General features: G+C 42.1%; 1 protein-coding gene across 2 annotated transcripts in view; it reads left to right on the top strand.

Moving 5' to 3' along the window:
• Window positions 1-24,836, top strand: part of rims1a (regulating synaptic membrane exocytosis 1a) — an 86,932-nt gene that overhangs the window by 9,662 nt on the left and 52,434 nt on the right. Inside the window, exons 3-4 of one of the 2 annotated variants that reach the window (XM_076743012.1) lie at window positions 15,992-16,202; window positions 18,273-18,284. In XM_076743012.1, coding sequence (XP_076599127.1) covers window positions 15,992-16,202; window positions 18,273-18,284 — 223 coding nt within the window. The remainder of the gene's footprint in view (window positions 1-15,991; window positions 16,203-18,272; window positions 18,285-24,836) is intronic. The other variant, XM_076743013.1, reaches the window with a different exon arrangement.

Genomic DNA, 24,836 nt, shown 5'->3' with positions numbered 1-24,836 from the left:
CCTTAAATATTAAACATGGTGCTCACCTCAGTGTGAGTGCTGTGAACATGGCCATATTGTATTGAAGTCTGATGGCGCAAACATGAGCAGTTGGACGATTACACAGATTTTAAGCAAAACCTCAGAATGGCCAAACTTGAAGAAAAACAAAGGTGAACGCTAACATTAATACCCAAACCATCTGTTGTAAACATCCATTACAGTTTAAAGGTTCAGTATGTTTGCTGTGTTATCTGACCTCGTCTAAAGGTAATGGCGTTCGTACTCGGGTGGAACACCTGCCACCGTGGTCATGAGTTACACTTTTATCATAACCACAACTATGAAAATAAGACAGATGAGCCCAAACTATCCTTTAAGAGCTTTGTCAGACAATGAGGCTGCTCAACTCAGTTTAGAGACACATGGATGTCATGGATGTAAAACACCCTGCAGTTTCTGACCACCATCCCCCAACAGCACTTTGGAAGAGCTTTTTTTTGGTAATTTGAAACACATAGTGCCATAACCTGAAAAAATCATTCACAATTTATCTTAACAATCTCGGAGTTGGCCAGTCACCTACGCTGTTCTTTTAAAATAACTGGCCATGGTCCAGCTGCTCACATATTTTTTCATCTTGGTTTGCGTGAAAAAGTAAGTTATTGGCAGATATTTGAAGCCCATACTCTTTCAGGGTTTACTGACCAGGCGCAAGAATATTGTTCTTTGCTCAAATTTGAGTGGAAACCATCTATTGAGCGATACCAGACAAAGGTGACCTTGTTTTCTACCCCAGTGAACACCTTACGGACAGCTGCAGCATTGGACAAACATGCCAGATGGGAGCAATGTGTTAAAAAACATACAACCATTTCCTCACATGTCTCCAGTCTATATCACACAAATAATCAGTGTGCATTCTGATAAACCAGTGAATGCACCGCTCGTCAAAGGTGTACATGCACAGGCAACACGAGTGCTCCTCTTCAACTAGAACTCTTAGGACAGAAAATTGCAGTTTGATTTTACAGTAAATGTCAGGATCGAAGTGATGTAAATTGACACCTTGATACAAAAGAGATTAAAAATACATCTAATAGGGTGCTTTTGTCATTTCTTTTAAAGAGTGCATCCCCCTCAGACCGAGCTCTGCATGTGTGGGTACATGGCAATGTGTGAATATGCGCTCTGTGTGTGAATCCGATTGTTTGTGTCGAGGAGTGTGTGGGTATCTGTGTGTGTGTATACATGCTGTGTGTGTCTGTGTGTGTGCATGCTGTGTCTATGTGTGTTTGTGCTGCCTGGCTGTGTATGGCTTTGCCAGGCCATATGGAGCGCTGTCTGGGGAGCACACTACCCACTTAGCTCTGCTGTTGGCTCTGGTGCTCTCTCCATCTGTCCCTCCTCTCTCTCCTTCCATCCCACCCTCTCTCCCTTTCTCTCTTTTTCTTCTCATCTTTATCTTTTGTTCTGTTTGTCTTTTATTTCTTTTCTTTTTCTTTTTTTTTGGAACTTGATCTCTTTCTCTCAGCCTCTTTCCCTCAATCTTCTACACTTTGGGCTTTATCTCATCTCAGATGTAATCCAAAAATAGTCTTCTTTAGGTATTTGTCCAATTACGTACAAGTGTGTGTGTGTTTTTATGTTATTGTGTGCACTTCACTAATAAGGTGCCTGTGACAGAGCGCCTTCTCCAGCACGCTTCTTCTCACTTTTTATATCTATTTGGTGGTAAATGCTTGTGCAGCAACCACTGAGCTCTTCAACACCCACTTAGCTGAGAATGGTAATGAGGTTCAGAGCTTGACCGACACAGCAGAGCTGGTGAGCACCCTCCTATGGGCCCCAGACTGTTGCTGGTCCTTTTATTCAAAGGCCAGGTTGGGAGCCTGGAGCCAGTAATCGATGAAATGACCGGTGAGGGGTCTGTTGTTGTTGACTCATTGACAACAACTGGTAACACAGTACATGTTTCGACTCCACCCCAGCTTCCCTGCACCCAGGTGACATACTGAGTACCCACAGTTCCTTGAAAAATCGTGAACAGTCTTTAATTGTGTTAAGCTGTATCTTTATATTATATAATTCTAATCATTCTATCGTTATATTTTAGGCGTTGTTATTTATATTCTATTTTATTTGAAACACTGTGGATAAGGATTTACAAGGCATCATACATGCAGCAGCACATAGTGTGCTAATCAACATGCACTGAAGTGCATTGGGATCAATTATATGGGCATTATAAGCACTGAGCTTGTGGTAAACTAGGGAGTGGTGATGGTGAGCATTGTAAAACAGAAATAACTCGAGGATAGAAGAACTATGCTTTGCCTCGAGAAGGTCTGAAATGAACTGTGAATACTATGATGCTGCCATGGAAAGTGTGATTCTTTCAAACACCAAAGCAAAAGATGTGTCTAAATCTCTGAAGGTGTGTTCAGAATGAAGGCTAAGAAGAGTTTTGCCTTTGCCAGATTTGATCACTCGTGGGTTTCTGCCGTCTTTGTCGTCCTCAAACAGCTAATGCACCAACTGTACAGACACTAGCAAGTTAGCTTGCAAAGTACGCACCAACTGTGTGTTTGCGTGACAGCTTAGCTGCTGACTGATCAGGAACTCCAGTCCTGTCTGTTTAGTCTGGGCTCTGTATGTTTGTGAAGTGAAAGCCTGTAGATTTGATGACGTTTCACTGAAGCTGAAGTATTTTCATCTTTCCCGGACTTAATTCCCACCACAAAAAAAGTTTATTTGTGAGTACCCCTGTTTTTGCATGCACTCATGCTTCCTCTAAACCACACTTTTTGTTCAGTCTGATCACACGGGTTACATTGAATTTTAAGTCACTTTTATTCAAACTACAAACTACACACCAATGATACTGTCTCCATTGCACAACCTGTTACCTGGGCTATTGCTGGGCTAATGCACTACTGAACAGCTGATCACGACATTCATTTGACTCTGTAGATGGAAAAAATGGAAAAGATAAAGGTAAAGCCGTCATTGTAAACTGCCCGCTAAAGCACCTCAAATGAGTAAAGCAACATCAGTTCTGAAATGTACGTTAGGATCAGGCTACGCTGGTTGAAATAACTGTGATCAGTGTGGTGTGTTTACTGAAAAAACTAGATCAGAAACTGGATAATTCATATCTCCATCTTGTCATTGGATGGCTGCACGTGCTTCCTTTAACACAGTATGCTGGGCAGTACCTGTCTCGTTCTTAGCTTGTGTACAAGAATGTTGCAGATATGCTTTCCAAATGTGTCTAAATGGCAGTGTACAAACCAAATGACAACTTGAATGAAGGAGTGTTCCACAGTCTATAACAGTCAATCACAGAACTACATCTCTGTTGTCTCTGCGGTTGACTGTAAAGACAGTATGCTCTATTCATCAGGGGGCCTCTTTGGTTGAGTCATGTCGGTTAAAAATAAACATGCAAATCGGAACATGTTCCATGTCAGTCCTTGCTTAAAAAAATAACATCGGACCCCTCTCTCACACCCGCTCTGCAAAGCTGCACTCTTAATCATACAACCTGTCATTTTCTGGCTTACTTTCAGCGCCAGTTTGCCTAAAATCAGTTGGATGAAACCTTATTTGAAAGCAGTTTTTTTGAAGTTTGATTAAAATGCCCATTCATGGTCTTGGGAAGACCAGACAAACAATGTTTTTTAATGATTTTATATATTTTTTTTTAGCTAAGACTAGACTAAAATGTCAAGTGTTGAGGTTGACATTGCACAGTTCAACAGCCTTTCTCAGCTCATGCCTTACACTCTGAGTAAAAACACTTTGATTATGCTTCTTTTGGAAGCCTTTTCTCAATTGCTCCATGTTTTTGTGGTGTTTAAGTTACTGCTGGAGAGACAGAGGCAGGCCAGTGATGATATTAGCCTTCAGAATCATTTTAAATGATATTTCGAATGACACTTCTCCTGATAGAAAGACGAGCACCATTTCAAAAGAACATGGGAGGCACACAAGAGAGCTAGGAAGAGAGAATGAGTGAGAAACGGAGAGAAAGAGTGAGGATGAGGAGGAAGCGGTTGGAAAGGCAGTCAGGGAAGTGCATCCAGAGAAAGAGAAGGAAGGACGAGGTGAGAAGAGTAAAGGAGGAAGGAGGAGAAGAACAGGAGGCGCATAGGAGAGAGCTGGTTTGTAAGAAACATCACATACACTCATACTGTATTAAACCACAACAGTCTATTCTGGCATGAATCATCACTTTTCTTCAGTGCTGGGATTTCCTGAAAACCTAATCTGCTCTTCTTTACTGTAATTTCGAACCAAAACTTTCAGTACCAACACTTTAACAGACTACATAGCTGGAGACAAATTAGCAAGCGCTGATGGCTGACAAGATGAATATTAACTCGCCTCTCGTCTCCAGTAAGTTGTTAATACATCAAAAACTGGAAGGGAATAAGAGAGAGTGTGATATAAGAAAATGATGGGAGGATAGAAGGAGGGATGGAGGGAGTGGGGGAGGTGAGAGTACAGCCGAACAGCTCAGCATGGTGAGGTCTGTGACGGAAGTGAGGGAGGGGAAGGGACGGAGGAGGAACAACAGAGCTTGGCACAGATAGAGCAAACTAGAGAGCGAGAGATTCTCCATGTCCCTGCTGCCATATGGTGAGCAGCCAGGCCACAGCACAGCACATACATGCTCTGATGGAGAGGTAAGCACAGAAGAAGGCTCGTATTGTGGAAACATTTGAACATTCAGAATAAACTCAATAAATATATTTTTAGATTTTTTTTATTGAGCACGTATAACTTCTTTTAAAATATGCCCGGTGCTAGATTCTGCTGCCACGGCCAAGGTAAAGGATAGAAGCCATGCCATTAAACGATCCTTTCATGGTACCTAGACAATGTAAAATGAGTGTTCTGTTCCATCAGCCAACCTAAATGTCACCATGAGGACCAAGGCTGGATTACCAAGAGAACAACGCCCAGATCCTCCTTCCCAGAGACTCCAGGTTTACCGTGTGTCAGTTAGTTTGTGATCATTCAGAGTGGCTATAATCAATATTTCTATATCAACAGTGGATCACAGGACTGCTTACATGTGAAAAGGGTTTGTCGTTGTGACAAATGGTTCTGCGGTGCTTTGCCTTTAGATAAGATAAGATAAAACTTTATTGATCCCATGCCGGGGAAATTGGTCAATGGCAAAACATCCAAAAGAGTTCCAGGACATTTTAAAGTGTAAAATGACAGTGTGAGGCTGAGGCCTAGCCAGCATTGTCCTCTTATGGATCCTCTTGTGAGTATTCTGACCCTGACCAGGATGTGTCCCTCCACTGAGGCTCAGCAAGGAAACGCTGTAAGCACAAAGAGGTAACTGCATACTGAAAGGACCGTAACGTTTAGGCACACCTACGTGATCTGGATCATTGAGCGTCGGCTGAACCGAAGAACACATTTTTACACAGGGGACTGTTTCTGTGCATGAGCCACGTGAGAACTGTATAAAGATACACTGAAGACTTAAACTTTACATGAGAAGCTGAGCAGTGTTTTGACACAAAGATAAAATTTTGAGATCTATCTCTAGGTTCCACTGGGAAAATACTTACAGGTACGTGGCCTATGTATCATATACAGACACACATTATGAAGATTTCCTATTTTTCTATTACAAAATACTGTTTTTCACACACTGTCCTGGATATTTACCAGCAAAACTGACCCACTACTTTAATTGCAAGGCTAAAATCTTAATCACATAGTGTTACAAATCATAGTGTCTTGAAAATCTGAAAAACTTATCTCTTTTAATGCTGATCATTTGGTCGGTAATTGCAGTAAAAACTGAAAAGTTATTTTGTCTTCATCCAGTAAGACTAAAGGTGTCTTCATTCCCTTTGTGCATGTTGTTCTTATTTTAGGAACCATGATGTTGACTCTAAATGAACCCAAAATGTGTTTCAGTCTTATTAAAGTTTTATTTTGGCAGAATTAAAGCTTTTCTCTCTCACCTGTGGTGCCTTAAAAAACTGCTTTTTAACATGAGTTTGATGCAACCTAACACAATGTATACGACCAGTTTCATAATCCCCAGATTCTTATCATTTTATAAAGGTGATAAACTCTTTTCTGCAAATAATAAGGTGTTAAAGTGAGTGTGGGTGGATCTCACTGCATGCAAACACATTCCTTTTCTGTATGCGCATGCACACACACACACAGACGCACACACACATACACCCAGTTGCTGCAAACCGGAAGCCCATTTCTAATTCTGGCATGCATTTTACCTTCCATTCAATTTCACAAATAGCATGAGAGGGAGGAAACTTTTTAATGCTTGTCTATTATAGGACACAGAATGAGCTCCAATCAATCTTGCAGATGACTCCTCCACAGTAAGAGTGTGTGTGTGTGTGTGTGTGTGTGTGTGTGTGTGTGTGTGTGTGTGTGTGTGTGTGTGTGTGTGCTTGTGTGTGGGGACTGGATTAAAGACAGCAGTGAGAGAGAGTTGTGGCGAGCTAGAGAGGATGCTGAGAGGGAGACAGGTTGGAGAAAGAGTTGCAGAGAATGAAACTTTGACTTTGAAGGTCTTCACTTAAACATCTCACGACAGAGCGGAGTAACAAGGGACCAAATTTACTTTAAAAATAAGTGTTGGAGAGTAAATGAGAATGAGACAGAGAGAGTTGGAGTGCTTAATTTCTAAATGGCCGCGAGGTGATTTTCTCTGACACTGACTCATTGTTATTTGATTCATGTCTGCCTGCTTTTTGAATATCGATCCAGGAACTGGAGGAGTGACTCATACTCGGCCATAGAGGCCTGAGTCACTACAGGAAAAGAGTCAAAGCTGGCTCCCAATCCCAACCTGATGCCACCCTGCTTTATGAAAGCCCAAGAGTGGAGCAGCCAGTGCCAACGTTTGGCTTAGCAGCAGTAATGACGCTCAAGGACAGCAGGACTCAGCTATTTTATCTGCCTTATTTTTGGACGCATCTACTGTATGTCAAGCAGGGGGTCTGAAACTTTTTGGAGTTGTTTAACTGAAATTTTAAGCTTTTAGTGAGGATTCAGGCTCTGGGAGAGAGTGGTCCAAAGCCATTTTGGGAAGCAATTCTGGAAAGTGAAAGAGTGCTTTGCCTGCAGAAATAACTGGGAGCTCATCAGAAGCAGGTGAGAGTGAGAAGGCACACAATGACCATTTTTGGTTCCAACTTGCACTAACTTTAATCGAAACTAACTTTAATCTTCATTAAATCTGAATATTTTAAAATATTGAGTATTGGTTTGTCGAAAGTAAAAATGCAGCAAAGTGGGGCTGCTGCAGAGAGGAGGGTCCCCACGAACAGAGGTACCATTTCATGGAATGCACTCAAACAATAAGGCTGCTGTTATTCTGTATTTCTCTTACAGTCAACAAATCCCATGATATGCCTCAAACCTGCTGGTTCCTAATGAAGATGTAAATATTTAAAACCAGGTCAAAAATACATAGCTTCATCAAAAATGAAAAGAAAAGTGAGTCAGTGAATTGGTCAGGGAACTATTTTCAGCCAGGGATTGATACACTGTTGGTGTGCTTGTGGCCCTCTGGTGCCCCAGAGGCCCCGGTTTCACTGTGAGCCAATTAGTTTGTGAAACCTAAACTTAAATAAATGAATGGTTTGTTTGGTAACACACTGAGCAAAAACAGAAATGAAATGATGAGGAACTTAAGCTTCATCTCTTTCAGTGCTTGTGCATATAGCCTATTTACAATGAATCAGTGGCATGACAAAATATTCAAAACTAACTGACACACTACAAACACAAGGCAGCTAGTGATGTCTGCCAGCTGACCTGACGGGCACTGAAGGGGCCACGGCTCATTTTTGCCCTGGGACCCGGTGGTAGATTAATCTGGCCCAAGCTAGTATTTATGACAGCAGGATGTATGATTAACTCAAAATAAACTACAGAGCGTGTGTTTGTGGGTACACGACTCCCAGTGCAACGCCGTGGCTCATTGATGTGTTTTCAATAGTGGAATAGTTTAATGGAGCTCTATGGCACAGAGGAATGCAGGATTGGACGACACACACACACACACAGTGCTGAGATTGTTGGTTTTGATCCTTTCATAAGATTTGTTACCAATTAGAAAGAGGAAGGATAACACCAGCCTTAGCCTTCACGGAGCTGTGTGTGTGTGTGTGTGTGTGTGTGTGTGTGTGTGTGTGTGTGTGTGTGTGTGTTTGTGTCACTGTGGCTATGTATTCCTCACATTGTGGGGACATAAATCCATTTACACAGTCACATTGTGGGGACTCACCTGCCTTATAGGGTCAAAATGCCAGTCCTCATATAAATCATGAAATTTTAGGGTGAAGATTCAGGTTAAGGTTGGGGTTAGCTAAGAAGTGCTTGTGGTTATCGTTAGGGTAAGTCTCCAGGAAATGAATGTAAGTCTATGTAATGTCCCCATATAAAACACGACCGTGTGTGTGTGTGTGTGTGTGTGTGTGTGTGTGTGTGTGCATAATGTAATTGCATGTCAGATTGATGAAAGGGCTAACTGTAGTTCCTGCAACACACACGCTTGCTCGCTCTCTCTCTCTCTCTCTCTTTCACACACACACACGCGTGTTCAGGTGACCAGGTGAAAAGGTCAGCGACCTGTATAAACACCTTTTCCAACTCTCCATCAAACTGTAATCATCAGTGAAATGGAGAGAAGAATTTATGGGCTGCTTTTGCTTTCCAGTGAAATTTTCATTCAGGTTTGAATCTCCATTCCTCAGCATGCAGACTGTGGCTCTGTCAGCACGTTCAAAATGTAACCATGCTAATGTCATAGGATAAAATGGTACAATGCCAACAAGTGATAGATCGAATAAGAGGTTGTGCATGTGTTTGTATGTGTGTGTGTGCGTGTGTGTCCTCTCTGTTTGCCCTTGCCAGGTAAAAGCCCCTGTGCTGTCCAGCTTTGAGTTACAGTGCGTTGTAGCATCTGTCACAGTGCTATAAAGTTAGTCCAGAAGCTCCTCCCTGCCTCTCCTCCCCCTCCACCCTCCATCCCTCCTCACCCTTTCCACTTGTCTTCTTTGCTCTTCCTGCCCTCAAACTTAAGTACTGCCCGTGTGCCAGAGCCTGATATATCTTATTCCTCATTGCCACACAGCTCCATAGTTGTTCAGAAACTATAAAAAAAACCCATCAGTGAGCCTCAATTTTAGACTGAGTGACATGTTTCATCACTACCACAACACAACATCACATCACTTCATCACGACACATGCACACACTAGAGGCTATTTTGATTCAGTTCTGCTGCTGGAAATACCAACTCAAACACTAAATATGTATTAATCCCCAGCTGAAAATAGTCCCCAACAAGTGCAGTTTCCTCCTGTTTCAGTCGCGTTTGCTAAAAACTACAATCTCCAGCTGTTTTAGGAAATGACTGAGCCTTTTTTAAAATAGAAAACTACACACTTGTGACCAATTCTTTAGGTTTTACATCTTCAGTTGGAACCAGTGTGCTTTTAGTGGAATTTGTTGACAGTAATAAAAGTATGGAACAACACCAGCCTAAATGTTTGAATGAAATGACAAAAACTTGCAATGCTATGTGATGATTTCCAAGAATTTTCAGTTGTCAGTGTATATAGAGACACATCACTCCACTTTCATTCACAAAATGTCATTAAAAAGACAGTTTGTGTGGAAAAATGCCACCATCTACCTCCACTGGCAGATCAGTTTGCTTTCTTTAAGAAACATAACGTTATAGTAAACAGCTTGTTAAGATGGATGCTCTTCAGTTCTCTGATGTAATTTAATTTGCATATTCACAGTGACAGTGCTCAAGTTTCTCTATAGTTGACCTCTACACAGCAAAAAATCCCTCTCTTGGCCAAAAAATTCAGCTCTTTGTGAGTTTAAAGAGTGTTTTTCCCCCTAAAAAGTTAGCAAAAGACAGATCCTTATCCTTATAGAAACACAATGTCTACTTTATTAAATAAAATCCTCGAGAGAGGTTGATATACTTTGGAAATAAGTGAAATGATCTCAACTCATTTTTCCACTTTCATTAAGAAAAATAGGATTTTACCTCCCAGTTCCAAGCTAAATGAGGGATCCTTTTTGCAGTGTGTATCTTGTTTATGTAATCCAATTTAATTCCCATTCTCAGGGACAAAGCTCGGGTTTCTCTCTGTGTGTGGAGTCAGAGTGCAGAGCTTGTTAGTGCTGCGCGGCTTAATTAGGAGACACTTTATGTTAATGCAGTTCCCTGCTGTGAATCATGGACATTTGAGTAAAATATGTATATATGCACCTGCACGCACACACACACACACACACACACACACACACATACATGGGGTGTATTTTTATGTTGTTCACATAAAGACATGGGGTGTTTTGATGAAACGGTGGAGTTTGTGTGTGTTTGCACAGAGGAGTGGAGCATTTATTCTGACTTTGCTTTAACCTTGTGTCTCACTGCATTTGAATATGGATATTTTACTGCGCTTTCTTAATGAGGTTGCTATCTGTTTCTCCGTCACACTGTACATTTCTCTCTGATCTCTCTCGCTGCCTGTGTCTCTGCCTCTCTTTCCCTTCCTTCGCTCCATCATCCGCCCTGTCTCGTTCTCATAATGATCTGCCACCCCCCCCCCCCCCCCCCCCCCCTTCCCAACACTGTTATTTGACAAAGTAAAGATTTTTTTTCTCACCTGCAAGACAGAATTTGATGGCTTGTTGTGGTTGACTGATTTGTGGGGACGTACACGATATATTTTCTGCTCTTCTTCTCCTCCTTGTTTGTTTGTACAGTATGCTCTACTTTGCCACATTCATTACAACACACACACACACACACACACACACACACACACACACACACGTTAGGTTTTCATCACTTTTGGGGACATTACAGGGACCTCATTTCCTGGAGACTAACCCTAACCCTAACCACCACTACATATTCACTCATACACAGACGCACGCACACACACACACACACACCAGGGTAACTCACCACATTCATCCATTCATCGATCCTCCATTGCCTACCTGGTTTCTGTTGAGTGAGGAAGAGATGGACCCCAGATGATCCATGAATCCACTGTGACTGTGCGATATGATTAAAATCTCATATCACGATATCGCACATTTTCTGCTAACGGTGAAGCAGCATGTTGAAAGGCTCGACGCTCAGCTTGGCTGTCACGATGGTAGCTGTTTTCCAGCCTTTGCGTTTCAAGACTGAAAACTGTACTGTACTTTACTTTAGCTGCTGGCCTTTATTTGAATCCAGCTCGTATTAGAGACATAACTTTTCTGTAATTTTCCTAGAAAGAATAATTTATCACATTTCCTGTAAGACGTCTCCTTGTTTTCAGATCTGCTCTCATTTGAATTTGCTGTTGATGCTCTTTGCTCTTCTAAACTTTTTCATTCCTTATCTGTTGTCTTGATAAATTCAGTATAATATATATTTCCATAGCACTTATTGCTTCAGTATATAGGCCAACTGCAGCACAGTTACACCATACTATGCTCTGCACAGCACTCTGCTACTCTGAGTTTCCCTTTCTAACAGAATTACTGTTGTCATTGAATAATTGTTTGCGCTCAACTCTATTTTACAGTCAGTGCAACTAAACAATTCCTGCACACACAATCAGTGGCCACTTTATTTTGTATATCTGTAATATCTGATACAAACCAATACAACAGCTCAGCCTTAAACTCTACCTTTACAAAGATATCAATGTTCATTTTGTATTGACCCTGCCAGAGAGGCATTCATTTAACTCTGTGTTTGTCATTTAGGTTGTGGTGTGCAGTGATGTTGTACTGGACTGCATTATATCAAGATGTCTGTGTCAGTGACAGACATACAGTTGAATTATCACCTCTCTTACAGTGTCAGCAAACCTTGAACATACTGAGCTTCATAAATGTAGAAATTGTGGCAAATTTGTTACATATGATCGCATTACATTGTAAAGGAGTAAAAGTGGCCAGGCAGTGAACGTTTCATATTAAAAGCTTTCCAGAAGCTCAGAGGACTCAGTCGCTCTCTTTCCTGGTTGGCTTTTCATATAAATGTCGGCCAGAATTTTCATATATGGAGTTCAAAAAAGTGACAGTGGAAAGATGAGTGAATGAAGATGGATGGACGTAGTACTAAATTTATCATTTGATCTGTAATTCCACTACCCCTCAGAACCTTAACTGGCTCTTCCTGGTGGCTGGTCTTTATTTGTTTGTGCAGAGCAGATTTATGATTTGAGACAGCTATTATATGAATACAGGCTTTTATTTGAGGTTTTCTGGGGTCAGTCAGTTTGGGCTTACCTAGGTTTGGGAATTACGAGGACACTGAGGTGTAGACTGTCTCAGATGTGTCCTTCAGGCAGCCCCTAACACAGGGTACATGCACGGGCCGTGCTGGGGTTGGCATGCGGGTGCTGGGCTGTGGTGCGATGAACTGAGGAAGTCCAGTTTGAAGGCAGCACGCTGTTTTGTTTTCCTTTGATGATTTTATAGCTCTTAAAACTTTAAAAGATACATGCTTGAATCTATCTGTTGTGTGTGTGTGTGTGTGTGTGTGTGTATCTCTGTGCCTGACCTGCACACGCAGAATTTGATTGGCCAACACTGTGCATTGCCACTTAACGTTGTATTACAGTGTGCTCTCTGTAATAAGTTTCAGTGACATCTCACTTCCTCTCTCCATCTTTTTTTTTCTCTCACTTCCACTTATCATTTATTTGTATGCTTTAGTTCATTCAGCCACCCGTGTTCTGTCATTACTTTCATATAGAAAATCTGTAGGAGTTTTATCGTAGTAAACGACCGCCGAAAGAGGCAACGGACGCGGGAAAGTGGAAGGAGTTAAAGCGAAGAGTTTTTGGAAATATTCGAAAAACTCGATGAACCCAATAAGAAAATGGCAAGAAGGACGAAGAGAAATTAGATGTAGTGAGGATGAGGGAACGCACTGAGCCCCTTTATGCATTTAATATTGAGTGTAGTTACATCCAGCCAATATGGATTTATTAAGCCTAATACCAATAGAAGCAATTTTGGATTAAAGCCACCGATCATCAGCAGTAGTACCTTTGAAATAAATAAGACACCAATAATCAGAATAAAAACCAAAAACACAAGCCTTCATATTCACGTCCAAGCTCACCAAGATTATCAGATCCACTTCAGTTTAAAGGCTTCCCATGAACAACCAGTGTAGTATTGATCGATTACACAATAAACATATAATCAATCACGCTGGCCGCGCTGTCTGTTGGTCTGACTCTATTAGGCAGCGAACAGAGCAGGGGTTGGGGCAGACGCAGTGAGAGCCGCGGATCAGGAAGTAAATCCTGCGGTGCTGCAGCAGCAGGTAACCTCTCTGTGACCTTTGGCTGCTGCTCCCAGGAAGTGTGTTTATGTGCACTTAACGTCATCAGCGGCGAGTTGGCACGAGTGTGTGTTCGCTTGCGTGCATGTTTTTTTTTTTTTTTTTTTGTTGTTGTGTAGAGATTACGAGAGAAGATTGCGTGAGATGAGGTGTGTGAGTGTGTGTGTGTGTGTGGGCAGGTGTTAACATTTCCTGGGGCAGGTTGTGTTTCGCCCACCGGGTCCTTGGAGGCTGCGGGATTTTCTTCAGGGTGTATTTAGTTTGTCCTGTCACACACAACGGAGCAATGCTCGTTTCTCTATCAAATGCCTATTGGAGTTCCTTTTGTCTGGCCTCCGCTGCTGGGATTTGTAGTTTTCAATGGCTGAGCTGATGGGGGAGGAGACTTCATCGCTGACTCCCGGTCTGTAAGTCCTGTGCTGCAGCCACAGCAAACGATATGAAATGCTTGAGAAATCATATCAGGTTAAACGCTCGGAGCAGCGATTGAATTTGAGGACGTCAGAGCTCATTTGAAACTCGTAGTCCAGCACGGCTCAGCGCGGCTTTTAGTCTCCGCACCGGGCTTTGAAATGTTTCGACGAATCAGTGTTTTCTGCACTGTGTAGTGTTTGAGATGTGGAGGTCAGGAGTGTTGTTTTTTTTGGGTTCTGTGTCTATTATGGCTGATTTAATGCTCGTGCATTACGATGGATACGCTGCCACATGCATTATGGAGTTATTCACTGTGTCTAAGGTGACACTCAAGAGCAGTTTCATCAATTTTGCCATCAGTGTTTTCTGTTTAGATGTTTGAGATTAGGGGAAAGGACAAACATGTTAAAGGAGCACTTTCTATATGTAATGTGAGGAGTTTCATGTGCTCCAGTGGATCGTTTGCCATCACTCGTACGACCACAAATAGAATCCAGTCTCCTCTCCTCTTTTCTCACCCCCCCACTCCATCCTTTCTTTTTCTCCTCTCCTTTCCTCTCATCCTTCTCCTCTTCTCTCCTCTCCCTGTCATCCATCCTCCCTCCCTCCTCTTCTTTCCTCCCTTCTACTTTCTCTCCTTCTACTCTTTCCCTCTCGTCTCTTTTCTTCTTTTATTCTGTCCTCCCATCTACTTTCCTTTTCTCCTTTCCTCTCCTCTTTCCAATCCTCTTATTTCCCATCCTCCCCTCTTCTTGTCTTCTTCTCTCCTATTCACTGACTCTCCTCTTTTTTATCCATCCTCTCCTCTACTCTTCTACCCCTTCTTCTCCTCCTTTTCTCATACCCTCATTCACTCTTCTCCTCTGCTTCTTTTCTTCTCTTTCCCTCTCTTCACCTCTCCTCTTTTTTCATCTCATCTCCTCCCCTCTCCTACTAAATTGCTTTCCTCTCCCTTTTTAATTTCTTCTCTTCTTCTCTCCTCCCCTCTATGCTTTCTCTCTCTCCTCTCCTCTCACTTCCTCTCCTCTCCTCTTCCTCCTTTTTTCCTCTCAGATACACTCTTTATTAGCATCAATGTCAATGTTACATTAATACCAAAGCTAGATTTTACATTATTAAGTTATTGCATTTGCAAAGAAACAGAACAGATGAATAATGACTAGATAACAAACACTTTAAAGTGTACAGTCCCTCAGAACATATACACACAGAATGATTAAACAAAGCAGAATGATTTTTTTTCTCTCTTCTCTTCCCTCCTGTCCTCTCTCCGTCATTTTCTCTCCTCTCCTCTGCTCTGTTCTACCATCCTTACCTCTCCCTCTTCTTTACTCTCTATTTTATTGCTCCTTATCTTTTCTTATTGTTGTATTGCCAGGTGCTTCTTTGAATGCACACACATGCACAGGGTTCTGTTATGTATGGCATGTGATTTGGCTCCCTCTCAGCCATCTTCGAGCCCTTCTGTGAATCCGAATGTGCTGAAAGTTCAGATAACCAGCCTGACTACGTACAGTCAAACTGTGCAGTGTGTCCTGTGATTCTCCGCCTGTGAGCTCTTCTCCTCTTCGGTCTGTTTCCCCTCTGTTTGCTCTCTCCTCAATCGCCACAGTGTGAAATCCAATTAATCAACATACTGTAACGCCTCAGATAAAACCAATACTCTTCCCCTTCTTTCTAGTATCGATTTGAAGAGATTCTTGAGTCGGCAAAGCAGTCTGAAACTACAGCAAACAAAAAAAAATGTTGATTGCACCAAAACACACAAACAGTTCAAAGAACAGTGATATTGACTGGACTTAATGCAACGACTGTCTCCTTCGCTCTCTGGTTTCTGTTGACTTCTCCTCCCCTTTGTTTATTTGTTATTCATCCAATGAAAACCGTCTTACCGTTCTTTTCTTCTTTTCATTGTATCTTATCATCCTTGAACTTGTGTGATTTGCACTAAATCACAGTTTATGGAATTATGATGGAATGCTGAAACTAACTGGAGTCATGATTTTCATCCATTCTTCTGTACAAGAGATGAAGTCATGCAGGAGCAGATGTTTACTTCTTCATATGTTTCTGTTTTTAACCATGGCGGCCTCAGCAGCTATTGGGCGGACTGATGTGAAATTTTGTTTTGTTGCCAGCGGATGAACACCATGCCGAGGCCTTCATGTTTGCATCCTGTTTCATTTCTTCCAGAGGTATCCAGCAGCAGCTGTCCAGCTACAGGGAGACGGTGATCCGGCAGGCCACGGTGGCAGCGGGCTCGGCCGTTCACCGGGACGACGCGCCAACCTGCGGCATCTGCCACAAGACCAAGTTCGCAGATGGCTGCGGGAACCTGTGTTCGTACTGCCAGACCAAGTTCTGTGCCCGCTGTGGGGGACGAGTCTCCCTGCGATCCAACACGGTGAGAGAGAGGAAGTGGGTGTGACGACGGAGTCGGTGTAATTAGGCAACGTTTTCTCATGGCCTTTATTATATCATCTCATGATAAGTGACGGCTACATTCATAAAAACACAAATTCCCAACACGCCGCTCCAAAACCTTCCGTTGGTCCATTATACTGGGCTGAGATGTGGTGACTGTGAAGGTCTTAGCATACGATTCACATCACTTTCACACTCATCAAACATTCAGTGAGCTCTGTGGGTGAGGGCTTTGCCACCATGGAAGAGACCACTCCCATCAGAACAGGTGTGTTTTATTGTAGTTTGGATGAGGTTGATCACACGGACTAACTTTGCGTTGATTTGCACTGATTCATCCCACTAAAGGCAAATCTTTCTTTTTCCTTCACCACCAATCAGTGGATGAAATCATTTGAAATTTGCAAACATTTATTCTAGACTTCAGTTAATCTTTCTCTCGCTCATTTTATTTTCTGGTGTGAAGGTGTGAAAAATGAATGGAGTTTATTTGTTGTCAACTGATCGGAAGTTAAAGGAAAACTAAAAAGCTTGTCTTTGTACACTCCATTTTACTTTATTTGATTAAATATTCAGTAATTCATTTGACCATCTGATAACCTTTTACTTACGGCGTGGTTCATGATCCATCATGGAATCCAAATCTGCCGTTAGAGGTGCGGTGAGCGTAAATCCACTCACAGCGCGTACAGCTCTACATCGGGCTACACCAGGGCCTCAGGTGCTAGGACTCAGGTGGAGGTGATGAGCCACGGCACATACAGGTGACAAATTAAAGGACACAAATTGTGTGCCTGTGTATAAGCAAGTGTATAGTATGCTCTGGGTACATGGGATCTGTGTGTGTTACTCTGTATTTATGTGTGCCTCCACCCATGCGTGTGAATGTGATCTGTGCCTGCATGTGTATGTGTGTGTGTGTGTGACCCAGGCAGGAGCTGGTAAAGGTTAATTGGGCATTAGACTGAGCTGTGGACAAAGGGGGTGGTCTCCCACTCCATCTCGGTCTCCCAGGGGTCCGGAGGTGCCCTATACACACGCAGCAGGGTGTAAGTGTGTGCGTGTTGGCATCGGGAGGCCAGTCTTCCTCTGAAATAAGTGACGTCCCCTCTCCAACATCACCAGTGTGGCATTTAATGACCTCACACATGCACATGCACGCGCGCACGCACACACACACACACACACACACACACACACACACACACACACACACTGTCAAAAGTACATCCTAATTAGTTACCGCCTGACATGGGGAGTGTTCACCTGTGGGGTCATGGGTGGTCTGTTGGTGTAGGTGGCTGTTACATTCAGAGGGAGGAGGTCTTTGAAAAGTGGATTTTGTACACACACACACACACACACACACACACACACACACACACTCTGTTAGGCTTGTTATTTTTTACCAGCTATGCATACCTTTATTCTTGGTGATGTATAATGGTTTCTGGAAAGTCAGTTTGGTGTACAGCTGTGATTGGACCAATTTCAATAACTAATAATGAGAAAAAATATGAAAAGAAAATAACACAGTGGAAGTTTGACAGTGTCTTTGTCAGAAAAAAGCATTGGTTGTTGGTCCAAGTACTTAAAAGTGTAGCTTAACCTTTCATGAAGTCCACTCATTCAAGAAGATTGATACCATTCATGAGCCTTTACGCTGAGTGTGGCGACGGAGCCAGGAGCCGATTAGCTTAGCTTAGTTTAAAGGTTGGATTCAGCTGTTTGCCCGCCAGTTCCAGCTCTGCTTGTCAGTTTTACATTTCTGAGTATATATTTGTGAGGACATTAAACACTGTGATTCAAGCAAGTACTTTCAGCTGCCTAAACTTAATTAAACCACAGAGGCATCAAGTCGTATCGTGACATTTAAGAGTGGAAACATATTCTTTGCTGCTCCGTGACATTACTGGGAACTGACATGTGTGTATTACTGTGTTTGCTTCTGGTTGGGTGTATGATCATTGCCATGCTTTCAGATATCATCTTTGCTCACATTCTCTCTGTCTTTCTTTTCATTATACATGAATGGCTGACTGGGCTGCAGGAGGACAAAGTGGTGAGTGCTGTGTTTTTTCTTTTCTGGGCTACATACGTCAATCTGCCTGTAACCTTTAAGACAATCCACCTTAACGGGTTCAGACAGTATGTACGTATGTATGGGTGTATGTAAGTATTTCTGTCTGTCCGTGTGCCTATTATGATTCCAGCTGGTTATGAGTTTTATCTGTAGTTGCAGTAGTAGTAGTACAGTAGCAGTGGTAGTAGTAGCCTAAATGGTATTAATGACTGAGAACATCATGCTGCACGTATTATCATTTAATAAGATACTTTAATGGCCGCCATATACAGCGATCTCCTGGGCTAAACCACATCATCTCGCAACTAGATTAAAACAATCTATTCATCCATTGTTTTTCCACAGCTAATGATATTCCCGTAGCCTTACCCAGCATGCATTACATGCAGGAAAACAACCTCGACCTCAGAGGAACATCACATCCACAAACCAATGCACGATGGACAGTTTGAAAACAAGCAAAATGTTGTAGGAGGAATTGGCTGCGTGCCGATCCCAACGTAGGAATAATGTGTAAACGCTGCGCAGAAAGGCCCAAATTACAAACATGCTCATTACCCTGATTTTTAAGACACTTAATTAACATGTTTTAACAGGTTCTTCTCACAGTGGGGTGTCGCCATGTGTTACCTTTCAGTATGGGAAGCTTGTTTAAAATGCCAGTGTCTCCTGAACACTCATCCACACAGAGCCACTGTCTTTTGAAATAAATGTGACAGGATTCAAATCAGAAAGTAAAACGAGAAACAAAAGTACTGAAAACTGTTGTGTCTTTTATTTTTTCATCCATCCATGACCATTGCACTTCTAATCTCTGACTGGCATCAGTTTGTGGACCTTTTTAATGCAGCTGACAGATTGGGAAAGCAGACTGCCATCTTTGAAAGACCAAAAAACGGCTTTGTTAATTGGCTGGAGAGCCCCTTGAAGTATAACTTTTTGTACATACAGTAGATATCTAGCTACAATAATCAGTCTAATTAGTTCAGTTTTGCTAAGCAAAACTAATCAACTGATGACGCACAGTATGCTTTTATTGCTTGCCTTCTTTCTGAGAGTTAGATGTGAAAAATGATACCAGTCGTATAACCGTCCGTTCGATATGAAGCCAGCAGCCGGCTTGCTTACCTCAGCACAAAGACAGTTTCCCCTGGAGACAGGGAAACAGCTAGCCTGGCTCTGTCCAAATATAACAAAACACACCCACCAGCACTAATAAAGCTCGCTAATTAACATGTTATATCTCACATATCTCCATACAAAAACTGAAGTGTAAAAAAGACATGTTGCAGTTCTATGGGAGGTTATGTGTGGGACTATTTGTTGGCCAGGTGCAGGGACTCCCTGAAGACTTGGGTCGCTGTGAGGTTGCCAGGCAACTAGCAGATACTCCGTGAAGTTAACTCTCTAACTCTTCGCAAGAAAGCCAGTGAGCCAATTTCCCACAATGCAAAATTGCTGTAAGAAAGTGTAGTTTTCATTGTTGCATCCAAGCAAACCACAGCTATGTAAGCTATTTCACTGGCACGGTGGGACGTGAATAGCTGGAGGCTTGCATGTTTTCTTGTCGTGGTGTGCAGTGTAGCGGGACATATAGCTGCCAGGCCGATGAGCAGATGGAGGGCAGGGGTTGACTGACTGACTGGCCACCTATCTGGTGTGTTTCTTAGGGTTTTTTGACACATACGTGTTTGGTGTGTTGGCCTGCTCCTCTGCTGTAAAGAAGACTTCCTCCTCCTGTGTGGCCTGGTTAAACAAGAGTTAAGCACAGTCCTCCGATATGATATTGCTGGAGGAGCATTCCCGGCGGACATGCCTTTAACACCTTCCTCTGCTTGTGTAGTTGTGTCAGGTTTAGAACCTTACTTGGCCTTGGCTGCCTTCCCTCAGGGCAGCTGCCAAACGGCACTTTGATGATACTTGGCTGGGCTTGAACACCACGGCTGTCCGAGAGTGCTTTGGTGTGCTGTACATAGCAGTCTCACTCCCTTGCTAAAGCTCGGTACAACAATCACTGGCTCTAAAGAGGAAAGTTTTGGCAGAATGGAGCCCTTATGTAGCACTGGCTGTATAGCTGGACAGCAGACCTGGTTTGAATTACTGTTTGACATGGATTCATTTAATTACTTGGGGATTGATTAATCTTGCCTGGCACAGCAGTCCAAAAGTGCAAAGTTACTCTGCCCGCTTTTTCCGCTCCACTCAAACTAAACTCTCAAAGTTAAAGTGAAAGTGTTGGCAAAGATTATCTTGGACCTGAATGATATACATTCCATCAATGCGTTGTATAGTTTAGATCAGCATAACTGTGTTTCAGTAAAGTGACGTCTGTGGATCTTTGAGGTCAGCTTCTGGGAAAATATGGCACTAAGGTAGAGTGTAACTTTACTTTTGTTTCACCTTCTAGAAGTTACCATGGGATGTTGGACCTTTCGGAAGGTGATCCATAATAACCTGAAATCCACCTGAGAGCCTTTAAAATCATTTCAGAAAAATGTATTAATTATTTGCTGTTATCAGCTGTTTCTTGGTCTTGGCAGTTTTTTCTAGTTTGTATTTAAATTGTTCTGGTAAACTTTTTTTGGGCAGGTTGTCATAATTGCTTTTTTTGAGATTAACCGAGCACTGAGGTCAATAGACTCAGCTTGACTCTTCATATGCATGAAAACTTTGGCATTCGACAAGTTCTTTGCTTTATTGTATCACCATGAAGTAAATGTTGATTGCACACTATAATGACTTTAGAATAATGACACCATCAGCGTTTGGATTGGTTCCATATCAGCCTCGCTTTGTTCCTTTCTGCTCTTTCTCCTGATGTTTTCTTCTACTCCCTCCTCCACCCCAACACCAGCTCCTGCTGTAGTTACCTGTTGGCGTGAAGCAATACTTTAAAATGATGTCAGTTTCACTTCACCTCTTCAGTGAACATGCTTCCTTCTTCTCTCTTATTTCCACGGTGCTGTTGATTGTTTCTTTAGGGGCATTTGGAAACATGCAGTGTGTCCCGTGTTGTGGGCGGTGAGGCTCTGAGAAAATCAGTTGTTGCAACGGCGGTGCCAACGCGAACACACGAAAATGCTTGTCTGTTCCCGCTTTCACGTAACAACATCTAGACTTTCATTTTATTTCCATGATATACATTTTTTAATATTGTAACTGTACACAAAACAACAAAACTTTTGAAATTGAACAACTCCTATGACAAATGGGCAGATTCTAGGCTCTGATTCGGCTACATTTTCAGCACTGGTCACCTCATCAAATTCACCTCACAGCCCACCACTGTTCTTAGCTACTCAAGCTAATTCACCCAGTTTGCCAACTTTCTCTTCGTGAACATTTAGAATTCCATCTTTTTGTACTTGCTCCTCCGTTTCAGCTCTGTAACTTTACCAACCATAGTGTTGATATCGCCTCTGTGCAAGCTGTTGTTCCGTTCCACAGAGCATCATATCCACCAATGCTCCCTTTGAATGCCATGTATTTTCTGCTGTCTTAAATACTTCAGCATAGTGTAAAGTCATGCTTGTTTGTCAAATGCTGCTAGAATCATACACAATAAATGAAAACAATAATATTAGATTGCTTTTTTAAAGACCATCCTTACCTAAATGCTAAACACGAGTTAACCACATGACAGGCAGTCCAGGTTCATGCTCTATGGCTCTATGATCTTTAGTTATCTGTGTTATTAAAAAGTTCCAGTTTCACGTCAGATCTCTACACACCAAAAAAGGAAAATTCAAGCAAAGTAGCTACCGTAGGTTTTCCCAGTAACGCCATCATTTTGTGCCCTGACTGAACTGTGACGAGCGTGCAGAAGAACATTTTTGACAGTAAAGGACAGAGAGACGGATAAATCAAGTTTTAACAAGCGGAACAATATACAGTGTGTGGTGCATGCAGCCGGGTGTGTTGCGCTAATGATATTCAGAGCTCATTATCTGCAGTGATGGCTGAGCTCTAGTGGAGAGATGAGTGTGTGTTGTTGTGCTGAAGCCAAGTGTTTCTCACAGAAAGGGCCATTTTTGAAGTCTTGATTCCTGCTCTCATGGGAGACTAGAAAAGAGTGTTGTGTGTTACTTTCTCTCTCGCTCTCTCACTCACACACACAGGCGCGCTCGCTAACACCTCTCCTCTCTCTAATTGTAATGTCCAATAAGGCTGTATTTCTGTGGGGGCTCTGTGCTTTTATGTGGCTATAACTCAGACTGCTCGGCACTGGTAGATTGCTGTTTTTAGACCAATTCTGATTCAGAATTACTGGCATGTCTGCTTCATCCACTGGTGTTTTCAGCCCACTGATGCTGTTAACCACAGACGTGATGCTGCTTTTATAAATATACTCCAAACTATTTTAGTGGTAGTGGAGAAGATGCTGATCTTTTGCATTATCTTCTGATTACTTAATGATATGTTTAAGGCTGCAACTAATCATTAATTTGTAATTTACCATTAATTGTTTGGCTTGGAAAATGTTCTGTTTAATTTACAAGATAAAGCTGAGGTGAACAATGGAGTGAAACCAAAATAGCTAACTAATAGCATCATTAACTGTGACATTACATTGCAGTCATTGCTAGAACAGAGACCACCACTGTTTTTTGTCCCACCTCTATTGTTTCTCTAATGACTAAAATGCTGTTTGCTGTGAGGAAAAAAAAAAAGACCATTCTGAAGCTATCAAGGCTATGAAAACTGAGATGTACAAGAAAAAGAAAGCAAAAAAAAAAAAAAAACAAGCAAACATGTCAGTCAAATTTATAATATGAGAGAGGCTTATTTTACATCTCATGGGTAGGTGGGTGAGGGGGGTAGACATTTTATTTTAGTGGACTAATTCATTAGTTTACAGTGAGGTTTAGCCAACAGAACTACTTGTTTAGGTTCATGGGTTAAATTCAGCACGTGACTATCACATACATGATGCCACTATCTAGTATTACACACTTCCTTTCTTAGTATGGCATAAGATCTACATTGAAATATTCTTTGCAACAGTTAAGATGAAAATCAATTAAAAAACTTTAATTAGCAGTGTATTCATTCTAATACCCTCAATGTTTATTCTTTACGAAGCCTGTCAGAGTCTGAGGTGTGGTTAAAGAATGAACGTGGCTCTGTTACACACAAAGCAGGAGGAAATTACTCAGTGACAGGAAAACCAAAACTCTAAACCACTGATATCACGTATGATGTGCGATAGCGTAAAGTATAAGTTCCATTACATCATACATTATTTTTAAAACATGATTTTAAGCATCTGACATTAGTTTGCAGAATTGGTCAAAAGACTTCCAGGACATTTTAAAGTGTGAAATAAGAGTGTGAGGCCAAGCCGACATTTTCCTCATATGACACACTCACTAATATGTGTGTTACTTTGACAACTCTGCCTGTTTGACTGTGTTTGCGTCTCAGAGATGTCTCTGCTGTAAAAGCACAATGTAAATAAGGATCATTTATGTCTGTGTGGTGTGTTTGGAAAATGCAGCACTTTCAGTGGACTTTTTAAGTCTCGCTGTCCATCATGAAGTTGCTGCTGCTGAAGTTTTCTGAAGCAGACACTGAGGACGTCCCGTCTGTGATCGATGAATTTCTTTATGTGTTTTGTCATCAATTATTTTGCTCATATTTGTCAAACACTAAGGACGACTCTTTGCTCTCTACTCGGCAGGACACAAACCCTCACCTGAGCTCAACCTCACACACACACACACACACACACACACACACACTCATATAGAGCATGTATGACATAGAGCCGGACTGATGCAGACAGATGGGAAGCTGACACAACTCCCTTTGCAATCCACTGTGCCCGAACATGTTAGTCTTGCACCATGAGAGGAATGACCTATCAAATAAAGGCAAAAATACCTAAAAAATAATCTTACTATGCGCCTGATACTTGTGGAAATGTACATCTATTGATCTGAGCCTACAAGGAATTATGGCTTTGTGCTGCTTTGTGACGGGGTGCAGCACAGTAGAAAAGCTTGAGCGATGTGTCATCTGCTGTTAACGCCGCAGCGCCTCATGATTACTATTGATCGCCAGTCTCGCTAGCTGCGTCTGTCTTCACGTCCATCTCTCATTGACTGGTCTTAAGGGGGCCATCTCTCTCCTGGCTGTTGCTGTACACTCGCTTATGAAAGCAGGCTCACGCACATACTCAAAGAAATACATTGTCACTGTCTGCGTGCACAACGGCACACTGTAGTGCAGACAGCCAGGGAAGGAAGACACACAGGCATGTGTAGGAAGCTTATATACATTAACACAAATTGACTTTTTTGTGCAAGACAGAGCTCAGTGTTGCATATAGTATCTGTGTGTGTGAGTGTGTGTGTGTGTGTGTCATCAGTGTAATGAAGATACATATAAGGTTGCAAAAGTTTAAGAAGTAGTTTATAATGTAGGTACAGTAATTAAAACAATACCTCACTGTACCTCAATATGACATGTTTTTTGTGTTTTTTTTTTCCTCCCTGTACTTCATTGAAGCTTTAAAACTGTTCGGTATCT

Source organism: Chaetodon auriga, chromosome 11, assembly GCF_051107435.1.
Source record: "Chaetodon auriga isolate fChaAug3 chromosome 11, fChaAug3.hap1, whole genome shotgun sequence".
Taxonomy (NCBI): Eukaryota; Metazoa; Chordata; class Actinopteri; order Chaetodontiformes; family Chaetodontidae; genus Chaetodon; species Chaetodon auriga.
Note: the sequence above shows the minus strand (reverse complement) of the source record. Positions and strands in the feature narration are given on the sequence as shown.